General features: G+C 50.2%; 3 protein-coding genes across 3 annotated transcripts; 2 read left to right on the forward strand and 1 right to left on the reverse strand.

The window, feature by feature from the left end:
• The first annotated feature begins 26 nt into the window (after positions 1 to 26).
• GRPEL1 (GrpE like 1, mitochondrial) lies at positions 27 to 5,118 on the forward strand. Its single transcript, XM_030450054.1, has 4 exons — positions 27 to 262; positions 1,251 to 1,419; positions 2,840 to 2,921; positions 3,892 to 5,118. The coding sequence occupies exons 1-4, from the start codon at positions 42 to 44 to the stop codon at positions 4,236 to 4,238; spliced, it is 819 nt and encodes a 272-aa protein (XP_030305914.1). The 5' UTR covers positions 27 to 41; the 3' UTR covers positions 4,239 to 5,118.
• Positions 5,119 to 7,327: 2,209 nt separating this feature from the next.
• On the reverse strand, positions 7,328 to 13,745 carry TADA2B (transcriptional adaptor 2B). The gene is made up of 2 exons (XM_030450053.1): positions 13,474 to 13,745; positions 7,328 to 11,009 (listed from the first exon to the last, which is right to left on the reverse strand). Exons 1-2 carry the CDS (start codon positions 13,741 to 13,743, stop codon positions 10,017 to 10,019), a joined length of 1,263 nt encoding a protein of 420 aa, XP_030305913.1. The 5' UTR covers positions 13,744 to 13,745; the 3' UTR covers positions 7,328 to 10,016.
• Positions 13,746 to 14,145: 400 nt separating this feature from the next.
• On the forward strand, positions 14,146 to 16,846 carry CCDC96 (coiled-coil domain containing 96). Its single transcript, XM_030449931.1, has 2 exons — positions 14,146 to 15,366; positions 16,265 to 16,846. Exons 1-2 carry the CDS (start codon positions 14,146 to 14,148, stop codon positions 16,844 to 16,846), a joined length of 1,803 nt encoding a protein of 600 aa, XP_030305791.1.
• Positions 16,847 to 18,679: the final 1,833 nt, after the last annotated feature.

An 18,679-nucleotide genomic window follows, 5' to 3' on the forward strand; every position in this document is an offset into this window, starting at 1 on the left:
GCTGCCGCCGCCCCTTCCCTCCTCCCTCCCTCCCGCACAAAATGTCCTCCCGGCGCTCCACCCTTGAGCCCGACGTCCTCATCGCCTCGCTGATTGGTCCGCGCCCACGTCACTCTCAGCCTCCCAGCTCGCTGATTGGCGGCGGCGGGGCGGAGGGGCGGGGCGAGGCGGTGTGTGGGAAGGAAGGCGCCATGGCGGCCGTGGCCCAGTGTGTGCGGGGCGCGCTGCGCCCGCGGTTCCCGCTCCTGAGCTTCTCCCTGAGGTGAGCATCGCGCCGCGACGAACCGCCTGGCCTGGACCAGGGCGTTTCAGGACCGATCCGCGTCCCGATCCTTCATGGGCCGGGCCAAGAGGAGAGCGGGGCCCAACCCCTCCGTGCTGCTTCACCCCCCCCCCCTCACCCTCCTTCCCCGAGTGACCCCGCGGCTTTACGCCGGGGAGAAACTTCCCGCAGCCGGGGAGAAACTTCCCGCAGCCGGCCCCGCACCCTCTCCCCCGCTCTTTTCCAGGCTGTCCCTTCCCCCGCAGCCCGGGCAGGCGCGGCGGGGCCTTCCCGGCCCGGTCCGGAGGTGTCGGGCAGGGCCCTGAGGGCTGGTGTTGATGCTGCGGTGGGCAGGGAAGCGTTGGGAAGGGATCAGGAGGCGTTTTTTCCTGGAGCCTGTCCTGCTCCGGGTGTGACAGTGACAGTGACACACGGGGTGGTTTGCTGGTGCTGTCTGGCAGGAGGTGTCTGCTGGGAGGCTGCTGCAGGTGATTGCATCATATAGAGAATAAAAAATAGAATCACAGTATGGGTTGGAAGGAATCTCTAAAGGTCACTCAGTCCAACCCCCTAGAGTATCAGGGACACCCTCAAGCAGATCAGGTTGCTCAGAGCCTCCTCCTTGAACACCTCCAGGGATGAAATTAATAAATGTGTTTCTTGGTAAGAGTGGTGTGCTGAGAAAAATCTTATATTCCTCTAAATCTTATATTCCCCTAAAAAGTACTGCAATACTTTAAAGTGGATGTAATGGGCACTTAAAAGCTGCTGCCCACTGGTTGAAGGTAGATGGGCTGAGGTCAGTTACTGCTGGTGAAAGGTTCTTTTTAACAAACAGTTTACACAGATCTCTAACTTGCATTAATTTGGGCTTTGGTGTGAGAATTGTAGACACTGATGTGTCAGATGAAGTGTCCAGTATGTTCAGAAAAAGCTGGTGTCTTACAAAGCAGGAACTGATGAGTATTGTCCATTGTTTTTGCTTCAGGACTTCTCCAAGACTGCTCTGTGTAGCAACACAACAGAAAAACACTGGCCAGAACTTAGAGGAGGACCAGAGCCAGAGCCAAAATGAACAGAAAGTTGAATCCAACTCTCCTGAAAAAGTTTTGACTGAAGAAAAGGCCAAGCTGGAAGAACAACTAAAAGAAGTGACTGTAAGTGTGTCTTTTGGTCATCAGGTTGCATGCCTGCCCAAACTGCATAGCTAAGAGTATTCATTCTGGGTTTTCTGCACATTCTGGACAGGGTTTTGTGGCTGCTGCTTAGTTGTGCAATAAAACCTTGTAATTTGATAATTTCATTCAAACTGAAGAGTTGAGTTGCTGCAGGACCTGAGTAGAAAAGGAAGATTCTGGATAGTTTTAATTCTGATCTCTGGATGGACTTGGACTTCTCTGAATTTTTTTTTTTTGGCTGAGTTTTTATTCTGTTCACTTCAGTGGAGAGATATCTGGAAGCTCCTTTAAGGGTGTGAGTGTGTCTTTGGTGTATTTCTGTGCACCCAGAGCAGGTTTTCCTCAAAAAAACAGCTGCTGACTTTTCCAGAGGTGGAGGTTAATGGTGCTTGGTTTTTCTGTCCTGGTAACTGATCACCTGCTTGGGAAAGGGGAGTTCCCAACCTTCTCTGTTGGTTTGCCCTTCAAACCCCAGGCTGAAGCCTCACTTTCCCTCTCTCTGGAATAATAGATCTTGCATTTTCCCCTCTGTCCTGAGAGATGTGGCTTCATCAAAGGTGTTATGGAGAAAGGACTCATCCAGAAAGTTAAATAGAGCATTTTTGGGGGATTTGGAGCCCAGAACCTTCTCTAGAATCATAAGTGGATTGAGTTTCATTTCTGTTGCCCTTCCCAAAGCACTGAAGGACAAACCCCAAGATGCCATTTAACATTTTGGTTGACAGCACTGGCCACTGGCTACCCAGGGTGGCTCCTCAGGCCACTTGTTGGCTTTTCTCTCTTGGGATTTCTTCCCCAGCATGTGACAGCCAAATATATGGAGAGGGAAGCTCTGGGTGGGATGGGAAAGCACTCAACTTCAGTTCATGAACTCTGCTGCTGGATGGCCATCTGCTAGGAGTGGACTAAAGCTTTGTAGCCAACTGCTCTGCTGGTCAGGTTAAGCTTGAAGAAACTGGAGGGCACTGTGGTGCTATGGAAAGAGAAAAACAATGTATGGAAAGAGAAAAACAAAACAAAAGGTGGTTTGAAAGTCCTGGCTGGGTTGAGTCTCATTTGCCACAGTGTCAAAATATCTTCTGGCTGCTGAAGGCTTTCTGTGAAGTCACAGAAGAAGAAGAGAAATCTTTTGATTCATAAAACCAGGGTTAAAATTTTCTTCCAGCTCATCTGTTAACAGACAGACACTGAGAGTCTGGAAATCCATTTTATTTCTCTCCCCTCACTTCTCTCTCTGCCCTGGTAGGGAGCACACTGTGGGCATTTTGTCTGCAGATCACTCTTTAGGTGGTGGTGGAGCTGTTTAACTGCTGGTTTCTGTTCCATGTGCTGGTGTGAATTCCTGTGAAATGCCCAGGCAGCAGGGATGAAACCTCTCCTCTCCATTTTTCTCCCTCAGGACAAGTACAAACGAGCCCTGGCAGATGTAGAGAACGTGAGGCAAAGGAGCCAGAAACTGGTAGAAGAGGCCAAGCTGTACGGTCAGTGGAGGCTCCTCTGGTGCATGCTCAGCAGACCCAGGAGCAGTAGCATGAAATTAAAAGCTTAGAAATTGAGCCACGGGTTGGACAAGTTGGAATTTCCCAGTGGTTTTGTTACTGCTTTAAAAAAAACATGTTTTGAGGCAGAGAGGTTTGAACTGGAATTATAATAATCTCTTAAAAGTCACAGAATCCCAGAATGGTTTGGGCTGGAAGGGACCTTAAAGCTCATCCAGTCCCAACCCCCTGCATGGGCAGGGACACCTCCCACCAGCCCAGGTTGCTCCAAGCCCCATCCAACCTGGACTTGGACACTGCCAGGGATGGGGCAGCCACAGCTTCCTTGGGCAACCTGGGCCAGGGGCTCAGCACCCTCAAATTAAAGAATTTCTTCCTCATGTCTGACCTAAATCTCCCCTCTTCCAGTTTGAAACCATTAAAAACTTGAAGAGGTGAGATTGAGGTTATGCATTAGAAAGAAATTCTTTAATTTATTAACAATAAGTCAACAACTTGACATTTTCTTTACGTTTGGTATCTGATTTCCAACAATATGTACTGCTCCAGGGGATTTAAAATCAGATGTGGAGCCTGAAGTTTGCCTTTTTCACACACTTTGGTCTCAAAATAGAAAATTAACCAGGAGCCTTTTCCTTCTGGTTTGCTTCATTTGTTCTCATTTGGTTTGGGTTTCCTGGGGTGGTTGTTTTATTGATTTTTTTTTTAAACCTTTTATATTTGAATAACTCTTCCATTCTGCTAAAGCCATAACTTTCATCTGTATCCTCAAATATAATTGGGAAGGACATCCCTCAAATGTAATTGGGAAGGAATCTCATCTCAGAGTTTTACACCACATGATGGTGGTGTAAAAATCTGCAAGAGTCCAAATTATTGCTGTAGGAGTTTGGGGCTTTTTGAACATTTCTCTCAGGAGACTCATCCCCTTCTCCCTTCTCTTTCTTTCTAGGGATTCAGAGCTTCTGTAAGGACTTACTGGAAGTTGCAGACATTTTGGAGAAAGCCACAGAAAGTATCCCAAAAGAAGAAATTAAGGACGACAACCCTCACCTGAAGAGCTTGTACGAAGGTCTCGTGATGACAGAAGTACAGATCCAGAAAGTCTTTAAAAAACATGGCTTGCACAGACTGGATCCTGTGGGAGCCAAGTTTGATCCCTATGAACACGAAGCCTTGTTCCACACTCCCATGGAAGGGAAGGAGCCTGGCACCATTGCTTTAGTATCCAAAATTGGCTACAAGCTGCACGGCCGCACGCTGAGGCCTGCCCTGGTGGGGGTGGTGAAAGAAGCTTAGCTGCTTGCTCTGAGGATTTCCAAAAATGCCATGCAGTTATTAAACACCTGGATGGTTTTTCTCTTGACACCCTGCTTTCCTCCTTCCTCTGCCCCCTTCCTCCCCTCCGAGAGGTTTAAATGAACTCTGTGAGGTCTCCCCAGGAAAATGAAGTGATATCACTGTTGTGGAAGCTCTCTTCTTAACTGTGATATTCAGGAGCCATTAAGCCCTCTGATGCTTTAGGTTAAATAGGATTTTTTTTTACAGTTGTTGCATTAAATTGGAACTAAAGGCTCACAAAAAAAAAAAAAAATGGCAATTTTCATATCTATCACTGTGTGTAGATGGAAAATCCAAACAGGGGTTTAGACTCTTCCTTTTTGTAGAATCTAAACACTTGAGAAGTGGGTGAAGTAGTGTAAAGAACCCATTTTCTGTAAGCATCCATCATCTCTGACCCCCTGCTGTGATAAATGCCCTTTTTTGACTCTTCAGAAACAGCTTCTCTGAGTGAAATGGAAACTTTTGTGAATTCTGAGCTGTAAATGAAAGGCAATGGAAAGCAGACTACTCTCTTTTTGTAATTGTGCAATCCTTTTTTTGTTCTGTAGCAATGTTGATTGAAGAAAACCATCTAATACTTGTATGGCATTGAAGAACCAATAGAATTTATCCTATCTCTGGATTTTTTAATTTAATATTGTATAAATTGGTTTAAACAATTTCAATAGTCTTGTCAGTTCCAAGCTTTACAACCAGTTTGTTATGCAAACTGGAGTCACAACCCTGCTGGAAGCCAGAATACCCCCCAGGATGTTGAGTAGCTGAGAGTCTGGTATATATTGTCTTCTAGAAGTACAGAAATTGCATCTAAGTGGCTCAAACGAACAAAACTAAAGATGTGAACTTAGTTTCATCTCCATTTCTTGCATTTACTCAGCTTGGATCCTAAGTTGCAACACAGCTCTTCCCTCTTGCCCTGTCTGCCTGCTCCCTGTCCCTCACCACCAGCCTAAAATACAATCTCAAAGATGAACTGAATGTTTTGTCCTGCATTTCTCTGCTCACCCAGAGAGGAGTGGGCAGCAGGGGGCAAATGGCACAGCTGGCAGAGCACCTGCCCTCTGCCACACACTGAACACACAGGGCAGAAACTGCAAAGCTCTGCATGTTACTAGGACCTGGGAAACAGTAAATACTTTGAATTTTTCCCCCTTGCTTTTAGTTGTCTGGGATTAAGGAGCTTTTTACCTCAAGGTCAAGTGGTGATGGTTATTTCTTTGGGTTCAGATGCAGGGCTGCCAGCAGCTCACTGAACAGCTGAGCTGCTAATGATAAGAGGTGATTCCTTGATCCCCCTCACTCCCAGTGCTGGTTTCCCATGGGAATCAGGCAGTTAACTGGGAATACTGTGTGGTTTAGTTGTGGTTCAGGATTCACTCTTTCTGTCTCAACTCCTAGAAGAAAATCAATGCTTTGGCAGTAAGCAATTTTTGGTGCATGTGAGAAGACAACTACAGTGTTGAATTTATTTTTTTTTTGTAACTAATCAAGCACAAGGATCAAAGTGGAAAGACCGAGTGTCAAACTACAGGGGAAAAAAAATAGGGAGATTCCATGTATTCAAGTAGAACTTGGAAGTAACCTAAGAAACTTCTGTTGCACTTGGAGTGGAAGCCATGATCAACTTACAAACCATTAAGGGACTGATATCCCTCTTAAGAACTGTCATGTGCACCAAGTAAAACCTAAATCTAGTAATCTAAACCAAATCTGGTAATCACTTCATTAGTAGGGACATTTTTCCTGCAGGGCAATTAAAACAAAGGAGTTTCTTCCTCAGTAGAACAAGACTTGGTCAATGAGCTTCCTAGTGCCTCACACAAACTCTCATTTTTGGACTCTCTAACTTCATTTTGGGTGTTGTTAAACACAAGTTATCAGTAAATGCTCAGCACAAGGCTCAAATGTAGCATCTGTAAAGCTGAGTAACTCCTTTAAGCAGTTCCTGTTCCTCAGCCCTTCCAGTCTTTCCTGAGAGCTCAAACCACCTGTGCCACCCAGCAGAAAAGCAGCACTGGAGCCACCAAAGAACCAAGAAACCAAATTTCAGCCTAACAACAACCCCAACTCTGCTACAGCCACCTCATGAACACCTCTCCACCCATCACTCAGCTCAAACACATCTCCAGTTATTCCTGCCAAGACCTGAGGCAGCATTCCCTTCCTCACACAGGCTGAGCTGCCATTAAATCAGTCATGGGAAGAAACTTTCATACAAGTTTATTTACCAATATACAATGCAAAAAAACCTAGTAAAATGCTGAGTGTGCACAACATCAGTTAAGTTTTACATGGTTCCAGCACAGGCAGTGGTGTGTCTGGCACAGCTGCACCAGTACAAACCAGTGCAACATTCCCTTTCAGGAAGCAGCTGAGGAGCAGGACAGGCTCACCAGGTGCCTTCCTTCACAGTATTCATGTGTCATCACTTAAGAGCAACTGGGGCACATGCAAAAAAAAAGAAAAAAAGAGAAAAAAAACAAACAAAAAAAACCACTTTGCAAGAAGAGAGAATAAATCAAAAGGCTAAGGAAGGAGTCACAAAGAAATTCGATGCAGCCACCACACTGGGTGCTTCCTGGGTGTGATTAACAAGGCAGCTCCTGGTCCAAAGCCTCCTGCAAACCTCCTGCAGCTGCTCCCAGGGATGCAGCAGAGGCTCTGAACCCAAACTGCTCACTCACAAGCCCCTTCTGCACTGCCTGGGGCAGCTGGGCTGGAGGTGATGCTCCTTTCTCAGCTACTGAGCCAATCTTCCTGTAGGACATGGCTGGGACTGGGCTGCTCCCAGTAAACATCAGCATGAAACCAGACTCACTGCTGCCTGGAGCAGGAGGTCAGGGTTTGGGACAGCTTATGGAGCCTCATTTTATTCATAGCTTATATCAGTGCTGTTAAGACAGGTACTACCAATAGCTCAAAAATCAGAAAAGCATGAAGCAAACACACCACCTTTTCAACAGCAACATGAAGGCTGTTTGTACAGAAAGGAAGCACTTCCAGATCAGCACAAGGTACAAGTTGAAGAGCTCTTAGCTGTGTTGTTTTTTTGTTTTTTTTCCAGCCCCTTCAGCACAGAAGAAAAGCAGCACAGCTCTAGGAAGTTGCTGGATTAAGACAACTGCATCTCAGCTTAAACAGCTAAACCAAACCAGCAGCTTATAACAAAGGAATGCTTAGACTAAATGAGTTCCATCTGAAAACATGGAACAGCAGCATCCTCTAGTGCAAGTCACCTTTAAAATAAAAAGCAAAGCATAGCTGAGACATTGCTTCTAGGGAAGCCCTTCCCAAGGGACAAGGGATTTGCTACAGCAAACATTTACAACCTGGAATTTGCTAGCAAGTAGAAAATAAATATTGATATCCATATTTCATACATTAAAAATACTTTATTTTACATTCACTCTGATGTTCAATAAGTTATGTCTAGCACCAAAGAAACATTTTGAAGGGGTGCTGAGGAACTGAGGAGCTATGAAGTGTAAATGCAGAGTTCACTTCACACTTTAAATGACTCATTGGTGCCTAGGGTTTGTGGTTTTTTTCATGATGGGCTTTAGACTATTGCTTCAGTTAGACTTGGACGTGCCAAAACACTGTAGAAATATAAAAATCTGATTTGAGAAAAATCAAACAAAACAAAACATAAACCAATTCTTGTAAACTCCCAGCTATGTGCAGAGTTGAGGCTCCAGAACGGTGTCAGTCCTGGTGTGCATGATGATGGCAGTTTGGTAACAAATTAGAGGAAGAACCAAATTGCATAACTACAATACTAGAAAGAAAGGCTGAGCTTGCTTCCCACAAGGCCAGGACAGAATATAACCAAGGTTTTACACCTGATGAACTTGGGTGGTGTTTGTCTGTGCGTATAGGGGTGGAAATGGTTCTTAAAGCTACTCAGCACGTTGCAGTCAGGGCCACTGCTGCTGAGGAGAGACAGTTCTGTCTCCAGGATTCCACAAAAAGTCACTTACAGGTAAGCCAAACCAAGTATTACATCCAAGAGGACACAGCCCTTACCTTTTTTTTTGGAAGGGATGTTAAGATCACAAGCTCAAAAAAGAAAAAGGCACTAGAGTTTTGGTTCTTTCTTCCTTAGAAATGCTGGCATTTTAATTGTACCCTTTTATTCCAAACTCACTGGTATCACTATTTTGGTAATGCTGGATAGATTAAGTAAAACCCAGTTCTGAGCAGTATCCTTCTCCCAGTTGCAGGATTAATAATGGTTTAGGATTTCTGTGGTATCCTCACTGACTACAGCCCAAACCATCACACCAGGATGACATCTCCAGTGCCTGCACTCCACAGGACCCGTTCACCTGGCCTCCAGCCACAGCCTCCTGCTCTGGACACCCCCAGGAGAGAGGTTTAGGCACAAGGAACACTGTGACATCTTCAATCCACCACTTCTTACTCATTTGTTAAATACAGCACAGGAATTTAAGGATGAAATGTGCATAAAAAAAAAAAAAAAGAAAAATCTTTCCTAGTCTTCCTCCTTCAACATTTCTCTCCCTTAACCAGATCCTGCTGATGGATCAGGTGTTTCTGCTAGGTGCTCATGTCAGTAATTTCAGGGTGTTTACTCTGGGACCTTTCAAGGTGTGTGCAGTTACAGCCCTGCAATGGCTTCATGTACAGCTCAGAGGACCCGAGCTGTGCATTCTGACCCCATCTGTGTTCCTCCTGGTCTTTAAAAACCAACCTCAGTCATCACTCCCAGTTTGAAAATCTCACTCCCTTTCCCCCTTCCCCCCAATCAAACTCATAAGGCAGCAGCTCTTCAGCCCACACCAGCTCAGAAGTTTCAGACACCATGAAGGAGGCTCCCTGCACAAGAGGAAACGGGGATTTAGCTGCCTGAGGTTCCCAACCACAAGACAATTCACTGCTTTTTTTTTCCCAGACCCCATTTCTGGCCCAAATCAGCCACTTCTCACTAGTGCTGACCCCTGCTCTGGGACAGAGCACCACATCTGCAACTTTGCTAGAATTATTTAACACTGAGGCTTCAGTGAGGTGCCTTTCAGCACAGACTCAAAGCTGTGTCTGGATCAGCTGGGTGTCAAGAGAGCTCTTTAAGAACCCTTCCCACAGCACAAGCACCTGAAGGCATCTCACCTACCACATTTCTTTCCTTCCACACCCTGCCATGGCTTATCCCTGCTGTGCTCTCCACAGAAACCCTCACCCCAGCACCTTGGCTGCAGTTCCTAAGGAAGATGTTCTGAAAGCTTAGCAAGGGTCACAAAAATCCCTGCTCGCCGTGCTCCTGAGCTCAGGGCTTCTGTAAGCTTCACTTTGCTGCCAGCATTACACCAAAAAGGAAAACAAACCCCACAAAACAGAGGGAGAAGAAAGTTTTCAGCAAATTAAAACTCTCTCACCTTCAATGAAAAGCAAGGATTACACTGATAATCATTTGTCCAAGAGTAGGAAGTAGCTACTCAGGGACTACTGGACGTGAGTTCACACGGAAGAAATCTGTTGCAATCAGGTACCAAAAAGCAGTGAAATTCCACTGGAGGAGTTTCACAAAGCAGTGTTTCCCATGATCCAAAAGTCTGTTTGAACTGGGGATCATGAATACTGTGGGGGTTTACAGATTTCCTTTTTGCTTTTGTTGCAGTGCCATAATTTCTGGATCTTTGGGGAGGGAAGGAAAGGTAACGGAGTCCTCAAGGCCACCCCGTGCCTCCGCTATGTGCTTTTTGAAGCTGAGTTTCATGAAGCATCCCTGGATATCCAACCACTTTCTGTTAGAAAGTTTAAAATCCTTTTCTTCAGTACCTTATCTAGGTAGCTGGGGAGGCGACTCTTGGAAGGAATTCCCTGTCTCTTTTGGAGGTGGTCTTTAATGATGATGGTTTTGACAGTCACGTAACGTGCCGGGCTCAGGTTCAGGGAGCTGCACAGAACCTTTTCCCTGTCCGACAGCAGCTCGAAGCCAGGCAGGTTCTCAATGGCAGCAAATTCCCCTTCTTTACCATCTTCCTTCCCTCTCTTGGAGCTGGCTATGTTCTTGTTCTCCTTCCTCTTTTCCCTCTTGTGCCTGGCCGCCTCGTACTCCGCCGACTCCTCCATTTTGGTGATCCCGTTCCGCCGGTACCGCTGCAGCTCCCTGATCTTGGCTCGGAGGATCCTCTCCTTGTGCATGTTCTCGAAGAAGTCTTCAAACTCCTTGCATGACATGAACTGGTAGAGAGGCCTCAACTTCAGCCTCAGCTCCTTTTCCTCCTTGGTGATCTTCCGTTTCGGGGTTTTCTCCTTGTCCTTCTTATCCTTCCCCAGGAAGGCAGGCACCAAGTTGTAGTCCCGGGCGATGTTCTTCCTCCTCTGCCTCTCCTTCAGCTTCCTCACGTACATGTCCACGTGAGCCCTTTTCAACTCGATCTCCACGTCGTCGTCGTCGTAGTTGACGGAGAGGCCACTGATCAGGGTCTCTGCATCTTGGTCGTACTCGATCTCATAGTCATCCCTCAGGGGCATGTAACCCAACTGCTGCTGCTCGGCCACCGAGATGTCCAGAGGTGGCAGGGGGGTGGTGAGGCTGGGGGACAAGGGGCCTCCGCTGGGACAGGTGTGATCTGTCACCCTGTTGGGGATGGTGTCAGGGATGCAGGCTTTGCCCAGGTTGCCGTGGATGTACATGCTGACGTAGTGCTCCATCACCTCCTGAGGGCTTCGGGATGCTCCCACGTGAGCAGCCATGTCCTCCTAAACAGAAAACAAGGAGTGGTGATGAGCTGATTCCTGTTACCTCTACGGAGTGATGTCTGCTCCTGATTTCCCTGCTCCTCAACTTCTCCAGTGTTTGCAGCCCAGATCCGTATCTCCAAGTGGCACCCGAGCCACAAAGGGAACACCAGGAATGTTCCTAAGGTGACCTGTTGCATCCTCTAGGTACAGAACACCACGGAGACACTGGATCCACGTGGTGATTCCCAAGAATCCATCACTGCCTGGAAAAGCCACCACACTAGGGAGCTTTGCAAGTCCCAGGCCAGCCCCAGATCACAAAGTTTTTTGGGTTCTGCTGGTTTACACTGAGGTACTTCCAGAGCAATGCAGAGAGAGATTTGCACTGAGGCAGGATTTACTCTTTCCCAGTTATTTAAGAACTAAAACAATCAATAAGCTTTGAACATTTTGAAAAGGAAAAACTTTCTTTGTGTGTAATGAAAAGAAAGAAAGAAACAAACAAAAAAGAGAACTGAGCAAGGAGGAGTGATGCTTTTTACTGCTTTTCCTTAACAACCATCCTGGAAGCACCTGACAGGGACAGTGAGCAACAAGTGTCCAGCTCTGACCCGGTGAAGGAGAAGCCCAAAGGCTGAGAAGAGGCAGAGAGGAGAGGGGTGACAGGGAGGGGGGGAAGGCACAGGGGGGAGCTTCAGGCAGTGACAGCACCCAGCAGCCTTCAGAGCTCCTTGGACCAGCACGGAGCCCGTCACAGCCCCACCATGGAACCCACCATGGAGCACACCCCAAGCCCATCAGATCCCCACCATGTCACCACCATGGCACCCACCAGATCCTCACCATGGAGCCCACTACATCCCCGGCACAGACTGCACCCCAAGGCCCTCACAGAGCCCACCACACCCCTGCCATGGAGCCTACCATGTCCCTGCCACAGCCCCACCGTGGAACCCACCAGATCCCCACCACAGAGCACACCCCAAGCCTGTCAGATCCCCACCATGTCCCCACCAGATCCTCACCACAGAGCCCACCACATCCCCGGCACAGACTGCACCCCAATGCCCTCACAGAGCCCACCACACCCCTGCCATGGAGCCCACCATGTCCCTGCCACAGCCCCACCATGGAGCCCACCACATCCCCAGCACAGAGCCCTCCACGTCCCCACCACAGAGCACACCCCAAGCCCTGCACAGAGCCCATCACCACCCCACCATGATGCCCCCCAGATCCTCACCACATTGCCTACCAGATCCCCGGCGCAGAGCATATCCCAAGCCCACCACAGAGCCCACCACACCCCCACCATGGAACCCACAATCATCCCTGCCACGGAGCCCACACCACCTCCACCACATCCCCCCCAGCTCCCCAGCACGGAGCCCACCAGATCCCCACCCACATCCCAGGCACAGACCTCATCCCAAGGCCCCCATAGAGCCCACCACACCCCCACCACAGCCCCACCACGGAACCCACTACAACCCCGCCATGGAGCCCACCACGTTTCCACCACGGAGCACACCCCAAGCCCACTAGATCCTCACCACAGAGCCACCACATCCCTGGCACAGAGCGCACCCCAAGGCTGCCACGGAGCCCACATCACCCCCACCCAGATCCCCAGCACAGAGCGCACCCCCAGGCCCCCACAGAGCCCACCACACCCCCGCCACGGAGCCCACCAGCTCCCCAGCAGCTCCCCAGCACGGAGCCCACTATGTCCCCGCCAGATCCCCTCTACAGAGCCCATCACATTCCCACCACAGAGCACACCCCAAGGTCCCCATGGAGCCCCCTACAGCTCCCCACCACGGAGCCCACCAGATCCCCAGCACAGAGCGCACCCCAAAGCCCCTACGGAGCCCACATCACCCCCACCACGGAGCCCACCACAGCTCTACCATGGAGCGCACCCCAAGCCCACCACATCCCCGGCACAAACATCACCCCAAAGCCCCCACAGAGTCCACCACATCCCCACCACAGATCCTCAGCACGGAGCCCACCACATCCCCGGCACAGACCTCACCCCAAAGACCCCATGGAGCCCACCAGATCCCCGCCACAGAGCCCACCACATCCTCACCACATCCCCAGCACGGAGCCCACCAGATCCCCACCACATCCCCAGCACAGACCTCACCCCAAAGCCCCTACGGAGCCCACCACATCCCCACCACAGATCCCCAGAACGGAGCCCACAACATCCCCACCACATCCCCGGCACAGACCTCACCCCAAAGCCCCCCTAGACCCCACCACATCCCCGGCATAGAGCCCACCCCAAAGCCCACCCAGAGCCCACCACATCCCCGGCACAGACCCCACCCCAAAGCCCCCACATCCCCACCATCTCCCCAGCACGGAGCCCACAACATCCCCGGCACAGACCTCCCCCCAAGCCCCGCACGGAGCCCACCCCCCCGGTAGGCACACCCCGCCGTGGGTCCTGTCAGGACCCCTCCGCCCTTACCCAGTTGCCGAAGCCGAACTGCTCGATGGCGTCCAGCAGCAGCTGCTCCTCCCGGCTGCTCCAGCCGCCCTCGGCCTCGGCTCCCCAGAGGGTGAAGCGGCCTCCGTCCACCAGCTGGTAGCCGTGCCATCGGCGGTGGGGCCCGATCTCGGCGCCGGCCGAGAAGCAGTCGGGGCAGAGCTCGATGTCGGCGCAGTCGGTGCAGCGGAAGCGCAGGGAGCTGACCTCGGCCAGGCAGTACACGCAGTACTTCTTCCCCAGTTCCGCCATCTTACCCCGCCCGCCCGACCGCCCCGGCGGCACCGCGCGCGCGCCGACACGCCCCCCCGGGGGGACGCGGCCAATGGCAGCGCGCCTGAGGGGCGGAGCCGCGGGGAGAGCGGCCAATGAGTAAGGAAAGATCGGCCCCCTCCTCTGGGAGCGCTGGCCAATGAGAGCGAAGAGCCTGAGCGCGGGGGGTATTAAAAGGAAGGAGCGGCTCGGATTGGCCGGTAGGGATTTCTCTGCCTTCCCCACGGCCAATCGGAGGAGAGACTCGAAGCGGCGCCGTCGCTGAGTGGTGGGGTGAGGGGACAGGGGGCGTGGCCCGGCTGGAGGCACGGGGAGAGGGGCGGGGCCGCGGAGCCGGGTCCCGTTGCCCGGGCAACGCGGGAAGCGGGGAGCAGCCCCGGCATGGAGGAGGCGGAGGGAGGGCCGGGGACCGAGCAGCCGGGGATGGAGGGCACCGGGGGGCCGCAGGAGCTGAACATGGGTGCCCCAGGAGAGTCGCCGGGGCCCGGGGAGCCTGAAGGACCCGGGGAGATAGAAGGGCCCGGGGAGCCAGCGGAACTGGGGTCGGCTGTGCCGACGGGGCCGAGACCTGAGGAATCGCCGGGGCCGGAGGAGCCGGGACCCGAGGAGATGGAGCCGCCAGGGCCCCAGGAGCCCGAAGAGATGAAGCCTCCGGAACCCGAAGATGTGAAGCCTCCGGAACCCGAGAAGGCCGAGGAGCTGAAGCCTCCGGGACCCGAGGAGCCCGAAGAGGTGAAGCCTCCGGGACCCGAGGAGCCCGAAGAGGTGAAGCCTCCGGGACCCAAGGAGCCCGAAGAGGTGAAGCCCCCGGGACCCGAGGAGCAGGAGTCCTGCGAGCCCGGGGAGATGAAGCCACCTGGATCCGAGAAGCCCGAAGAGATGGAGCCGCCAGAAGCCCAGGAGCCCTGCGAGCCAGAGGAACCGGGAGTGGAGGAGATGAAGCCGCCGGGGTCTGAGGAGGCGGCGGCCGAGGAGCTGTCGGAACCGGTGGTGGCGGAGGCTTCCTCATCGTCCGGTACCGGTCCGGAGGAGGCGGCGGCGGCGAGCGAGTCCCCTCCTGCGGCTGGGGCTGAAGAGCCTCCAGTCCCCCCGGCTGGACCCGAGAGGAGGAGCGGAGAGGAGGCGGAGAAGAAGGAGGAGGAGAAGAAGGAGGAAGAGGAGGAAGAGGAGCCCGAGTCGGTTCGTCTGGAGCGGGAGCAGCTGCTGGAGGAGCAGCGGGAGCTGGCGAGCGAACGGGAGCGGCTGCGCCAGGCCAGTGCCCGGCTCCAGATGCGGCTGCGGGAGCTGCTGAGGCTGCCGAGGGGCCGGGGGCCTGCGAAGGGCGGTCCGGGCCAGGAGCTGTACGGGCAGACCCTGCTGAGGCTGCGGGAGGTGTGGGAGAGGAGGGAGAGGGAGGCGGAGATCTGCAGGGAGAGGGAGGAGAGCCGGAGGAAGGAGGCGGAGGAGCGGGAAGCCCGGGCTCGGGCTCTCTGGGATTCCCTCCAGGCCAGGAAAAAGGAGCTGAGCCTGCTCTGCATGGGCCGGAGGAGAAGGAGCGCAGGGATGGAGGTGCTGGAGCGCATCCTGGCCAAGGAGGAGGAGAAAGAACAGCGAGTGCGGGAGGTGAGGGTCGGGTCCCATCTGTCCCGTCACTGAGGAACCCTCATGTAAAGATCCCCAGTGTCCCCACCACTTAGAGCACTGGCATCCCCTAAAAGCTGCTTTTTAAACAAGAGAAGCCATGCAACACTTTTCTCCCCTTAAAACTTCATCATCACTTACTTCAAAGAGCAGTGCTGCTTCCCTGGCAAGGCAGGAGTTAAAAAAAAAAATCCAAATTATTCTTTTATTTCTATTCTATTATTCTATTTCTAGTCTATTATTCTATTTCATTTCTGTTCTGTGGTTTTCTTTCTATTCTATTATTTCTATTTCTATTCTATTATTTCTATTTTATTTCTATTTTATTATTCTATTTTATTTCTATTTTATTATTCTATTTTATTTCTATTCTATTCTATTTCTATTCTACTCTATTTTATTTCTATTGTTTTATTTTTACTCTATTTTATTTCTATTACTCTATTTTATTTCTATTCTATTTATTTCTATTCTATTATTCTATTTTTTTTCTATTCTGTTGTTTTATTTTATTCCTATTCTATTATTTTATTCCTATTCTATTATTTTATTCCTGTTCTTTTATTTCTATTAAATTATTTTATTTCTATTCAATTATTTTATTTCTATTCTATTATTTTATTTTTCTATTCTTTTATTCCTATTCTATTATTTTATTCCTACTCTATTTTATTTCTATTCTATTATTCTATTTTATTTCTATTCTATTCTATTTTATTTCCATTGTTTTATTTTTACTCTATTGTTTTATTTCTATTATTCTCTTTTATTCCTATCCTATTATTTTATTCCTATCCTATTATTTTATTCCTATTCTATTATTCTATTTTATGTCTATTACTCTACTTTATTCTATTATATTCCTTTTTATTTCTCCTAGGTCCGTGTGGAAAACATCAAGCTGAGTAATGAAATCCAGAGCCTTGAAACCCTCTGGAAAGCTCAGGGAGAGCTGTCAGAGCATCAGCACGTTATGGACCTGGAGAACATGAAGAAAGAGAACCAGAGACACAGTGAGAAGATTGACGAGCTCAGTGATGAGATCCTGAAGCTCAAAAAGAAAGTCTCAGACACAGTGAACATCCTCAGCCAGTTCAGGGAGAAACTCCAGTTTGTGGAGGCTGAAAACGAAGGCAGAAAGGCTGAACTGGTGGGCATTGAGACCACCTTGTCAGAGAAGAGAGAGGTTCTGAGCAAAACCAGGCAGAGCAGAGAGAGACTGAGGAGAGAGAACCTGGCACTGCAGCAGAAGTGTGGCTTGCTGGGGAAGGAGGTTCTGCTCCGGGACTTGGAGGCAAAGGTGGATGCTGCAGAGCTGCTGAGTCAGCAGCTGGAAGCAGTGAAACGTCACCATGCTGGGCTGATCCTCTCCTGTAGGGAGCTTCGGAATAAAATCAAGCAAGCCAATGCCTCTTTGCTTGCTGGGGATGACTGCAGGAAAGAAGGCACACAAAAGAAATAAACTAAGGACTGGTCTGCAGCTCTGATTTTTAATATGCCTTTTTTTTCCCCCCCTAAGTCCTGAGGAATAGAATCCTAGAATTGGCTGGGTTGGAAGGGACCTCAGAGATCATCAAGTCCAACCCTTGATCCACTCCCGCTGCAGTTCCCAGCCCATGGCACTCAGTGCCACATCCAGGCTCTTTGGAAATATCTCCAGACACGGAGAATCCACTACTTCCCTGGGCAGCCCATTCCAATGCCTGATCACCCTCTCCAGAAAGAAATTCTTTCTCATCTCCAACCTAAACCTCCCCTGGCACAACTTGAGACCCTTTGTGCCCTCTTGTCTTGCTGAGAGTTGCCTGGGAAAAGAGCCCAACCCCCCCCTGGCTCCAACCTCCTTTCAGGGAGTTGGAGAGAGTGATGAGGTCTCCCCTGAGCCTCCTCTTCTCCAGCCTCAACACCCCCAGCTCCCTCAGCCCTTCCTCACAGGAATTCTGCTGGATCCCTTCACAGCCTCCTTGCTCTTCTCTGGACCTGCTCCAGCACCTCAATCTCCTTCCTGAACTTCCTGAGGGGCCCAGAACTGGACACAGGACTCAAGCTGTGGCCTCCCCAGGGCTGAGCACAGGGGCAGAATCCCTTCCCTGGACCTGCTGGCCACGCTGTTCCTGATCCAGGCCAGGATGCCATTGGCCTTCTTGGCCACCTGGGCACACTGCTGGCTCCTGTTCAGCTTCCTGGCAATCCAGACTCCCAGGTCCCTTTCTGCCACTCTGTGCCCAGCCTGGAGCTCCCCATGGGGTTGTTGTGGCCAAAGTGCAGGACCCAGCACTTGGAATGTTGAACCTCATCCCATTGGGATCAGCCCAACTCTCCACATCTTTGGACCTGCTCCAGCACCTCAATCTCCTTCTTGAGCTGAGGGGCCCAGAACTGGACCCAGGACTCAAGCTGTGGCCTCACCAGAGCTGAGCACAGGGGCAGAATCCCTTCCCTGGACCTGCTGGCCACGCTCTTCCTGAGCCAGGCCAGTTCCTGATCCATTAGAGACTCCTCAAAAAGCCATTTCTCAGGGATGTGTCAGTATTGTGCATGCAGTGCATGCAGTGCACAGAGCAGACAGTGCTGATTGTGAATGGAACATCAGACATGTGCCTGTCTGTAACAAAAAAAACCCCAAAAACCAGCACTTCTGGGGGATCTTACAGACCACCAGCAACAGATGTTACCTCATCAATCCTACCCACCTAATTCTTCATTTCCAAGTCTGATACCATTCCTTTGCTTAGACAGACAGCAATCTTCAGTCTCACTTTTTAGAAGTTAAAGTTTGATATTAAAGGCACAGATTTAGGTGTTCAGTGACTAAATTTGCAGGAAAGAAGCCCCATCCCAGTAGAATCTTTTAGTTTTTCCACCCACAGCTGGGAACTGCACCCAGTGGGACCATAGTGCAGAGCTGTATTTGGTTCTAGCTGCAAAATAAGTTGCAAAATATGCAGAGCACACAAATTGCAGAAGTATTTTATATGAGGATAAGTAGACAAACTGATGTAAAAACCCTTCTAGGACTGGCTCACACCTTCCTTTTAAATCATCTCTGAACTACATTTGCTGAATTGCCTGGATATTCCAAAGCCAAACCATAATTACTACTGAGGGTTTCAAACTTGTTCTTTTGTCACAGTGCAAGGTCATTAATTTCTCACTCTTACTGCCCTCATGCAGTAAAAATTCAATTATTTTAAGTTCTTTATAGTTTTTCAAAACTCCTGCATGAGCACAGTGGAGCTGTGCAGGCTCTTGTCCTGCATACAACTCAAGGACTCTTTTTGTCTCCATGAAGAGA

This window comes from Calypte anna, chromosome 4A, assembly GCF_003957555.1.
Source record: "Calypte anna isolate BGI_N300 chromosome 4A, bCalAnn1_v1.p, whole genome shotgun sequence".
In the NCBI taxonomy this organism is placed as follows: Eukaryota; Metazoa; Chordata; class Aves; order Apodiformes; family Trochilidae; genus Calypte; species Calypte anna.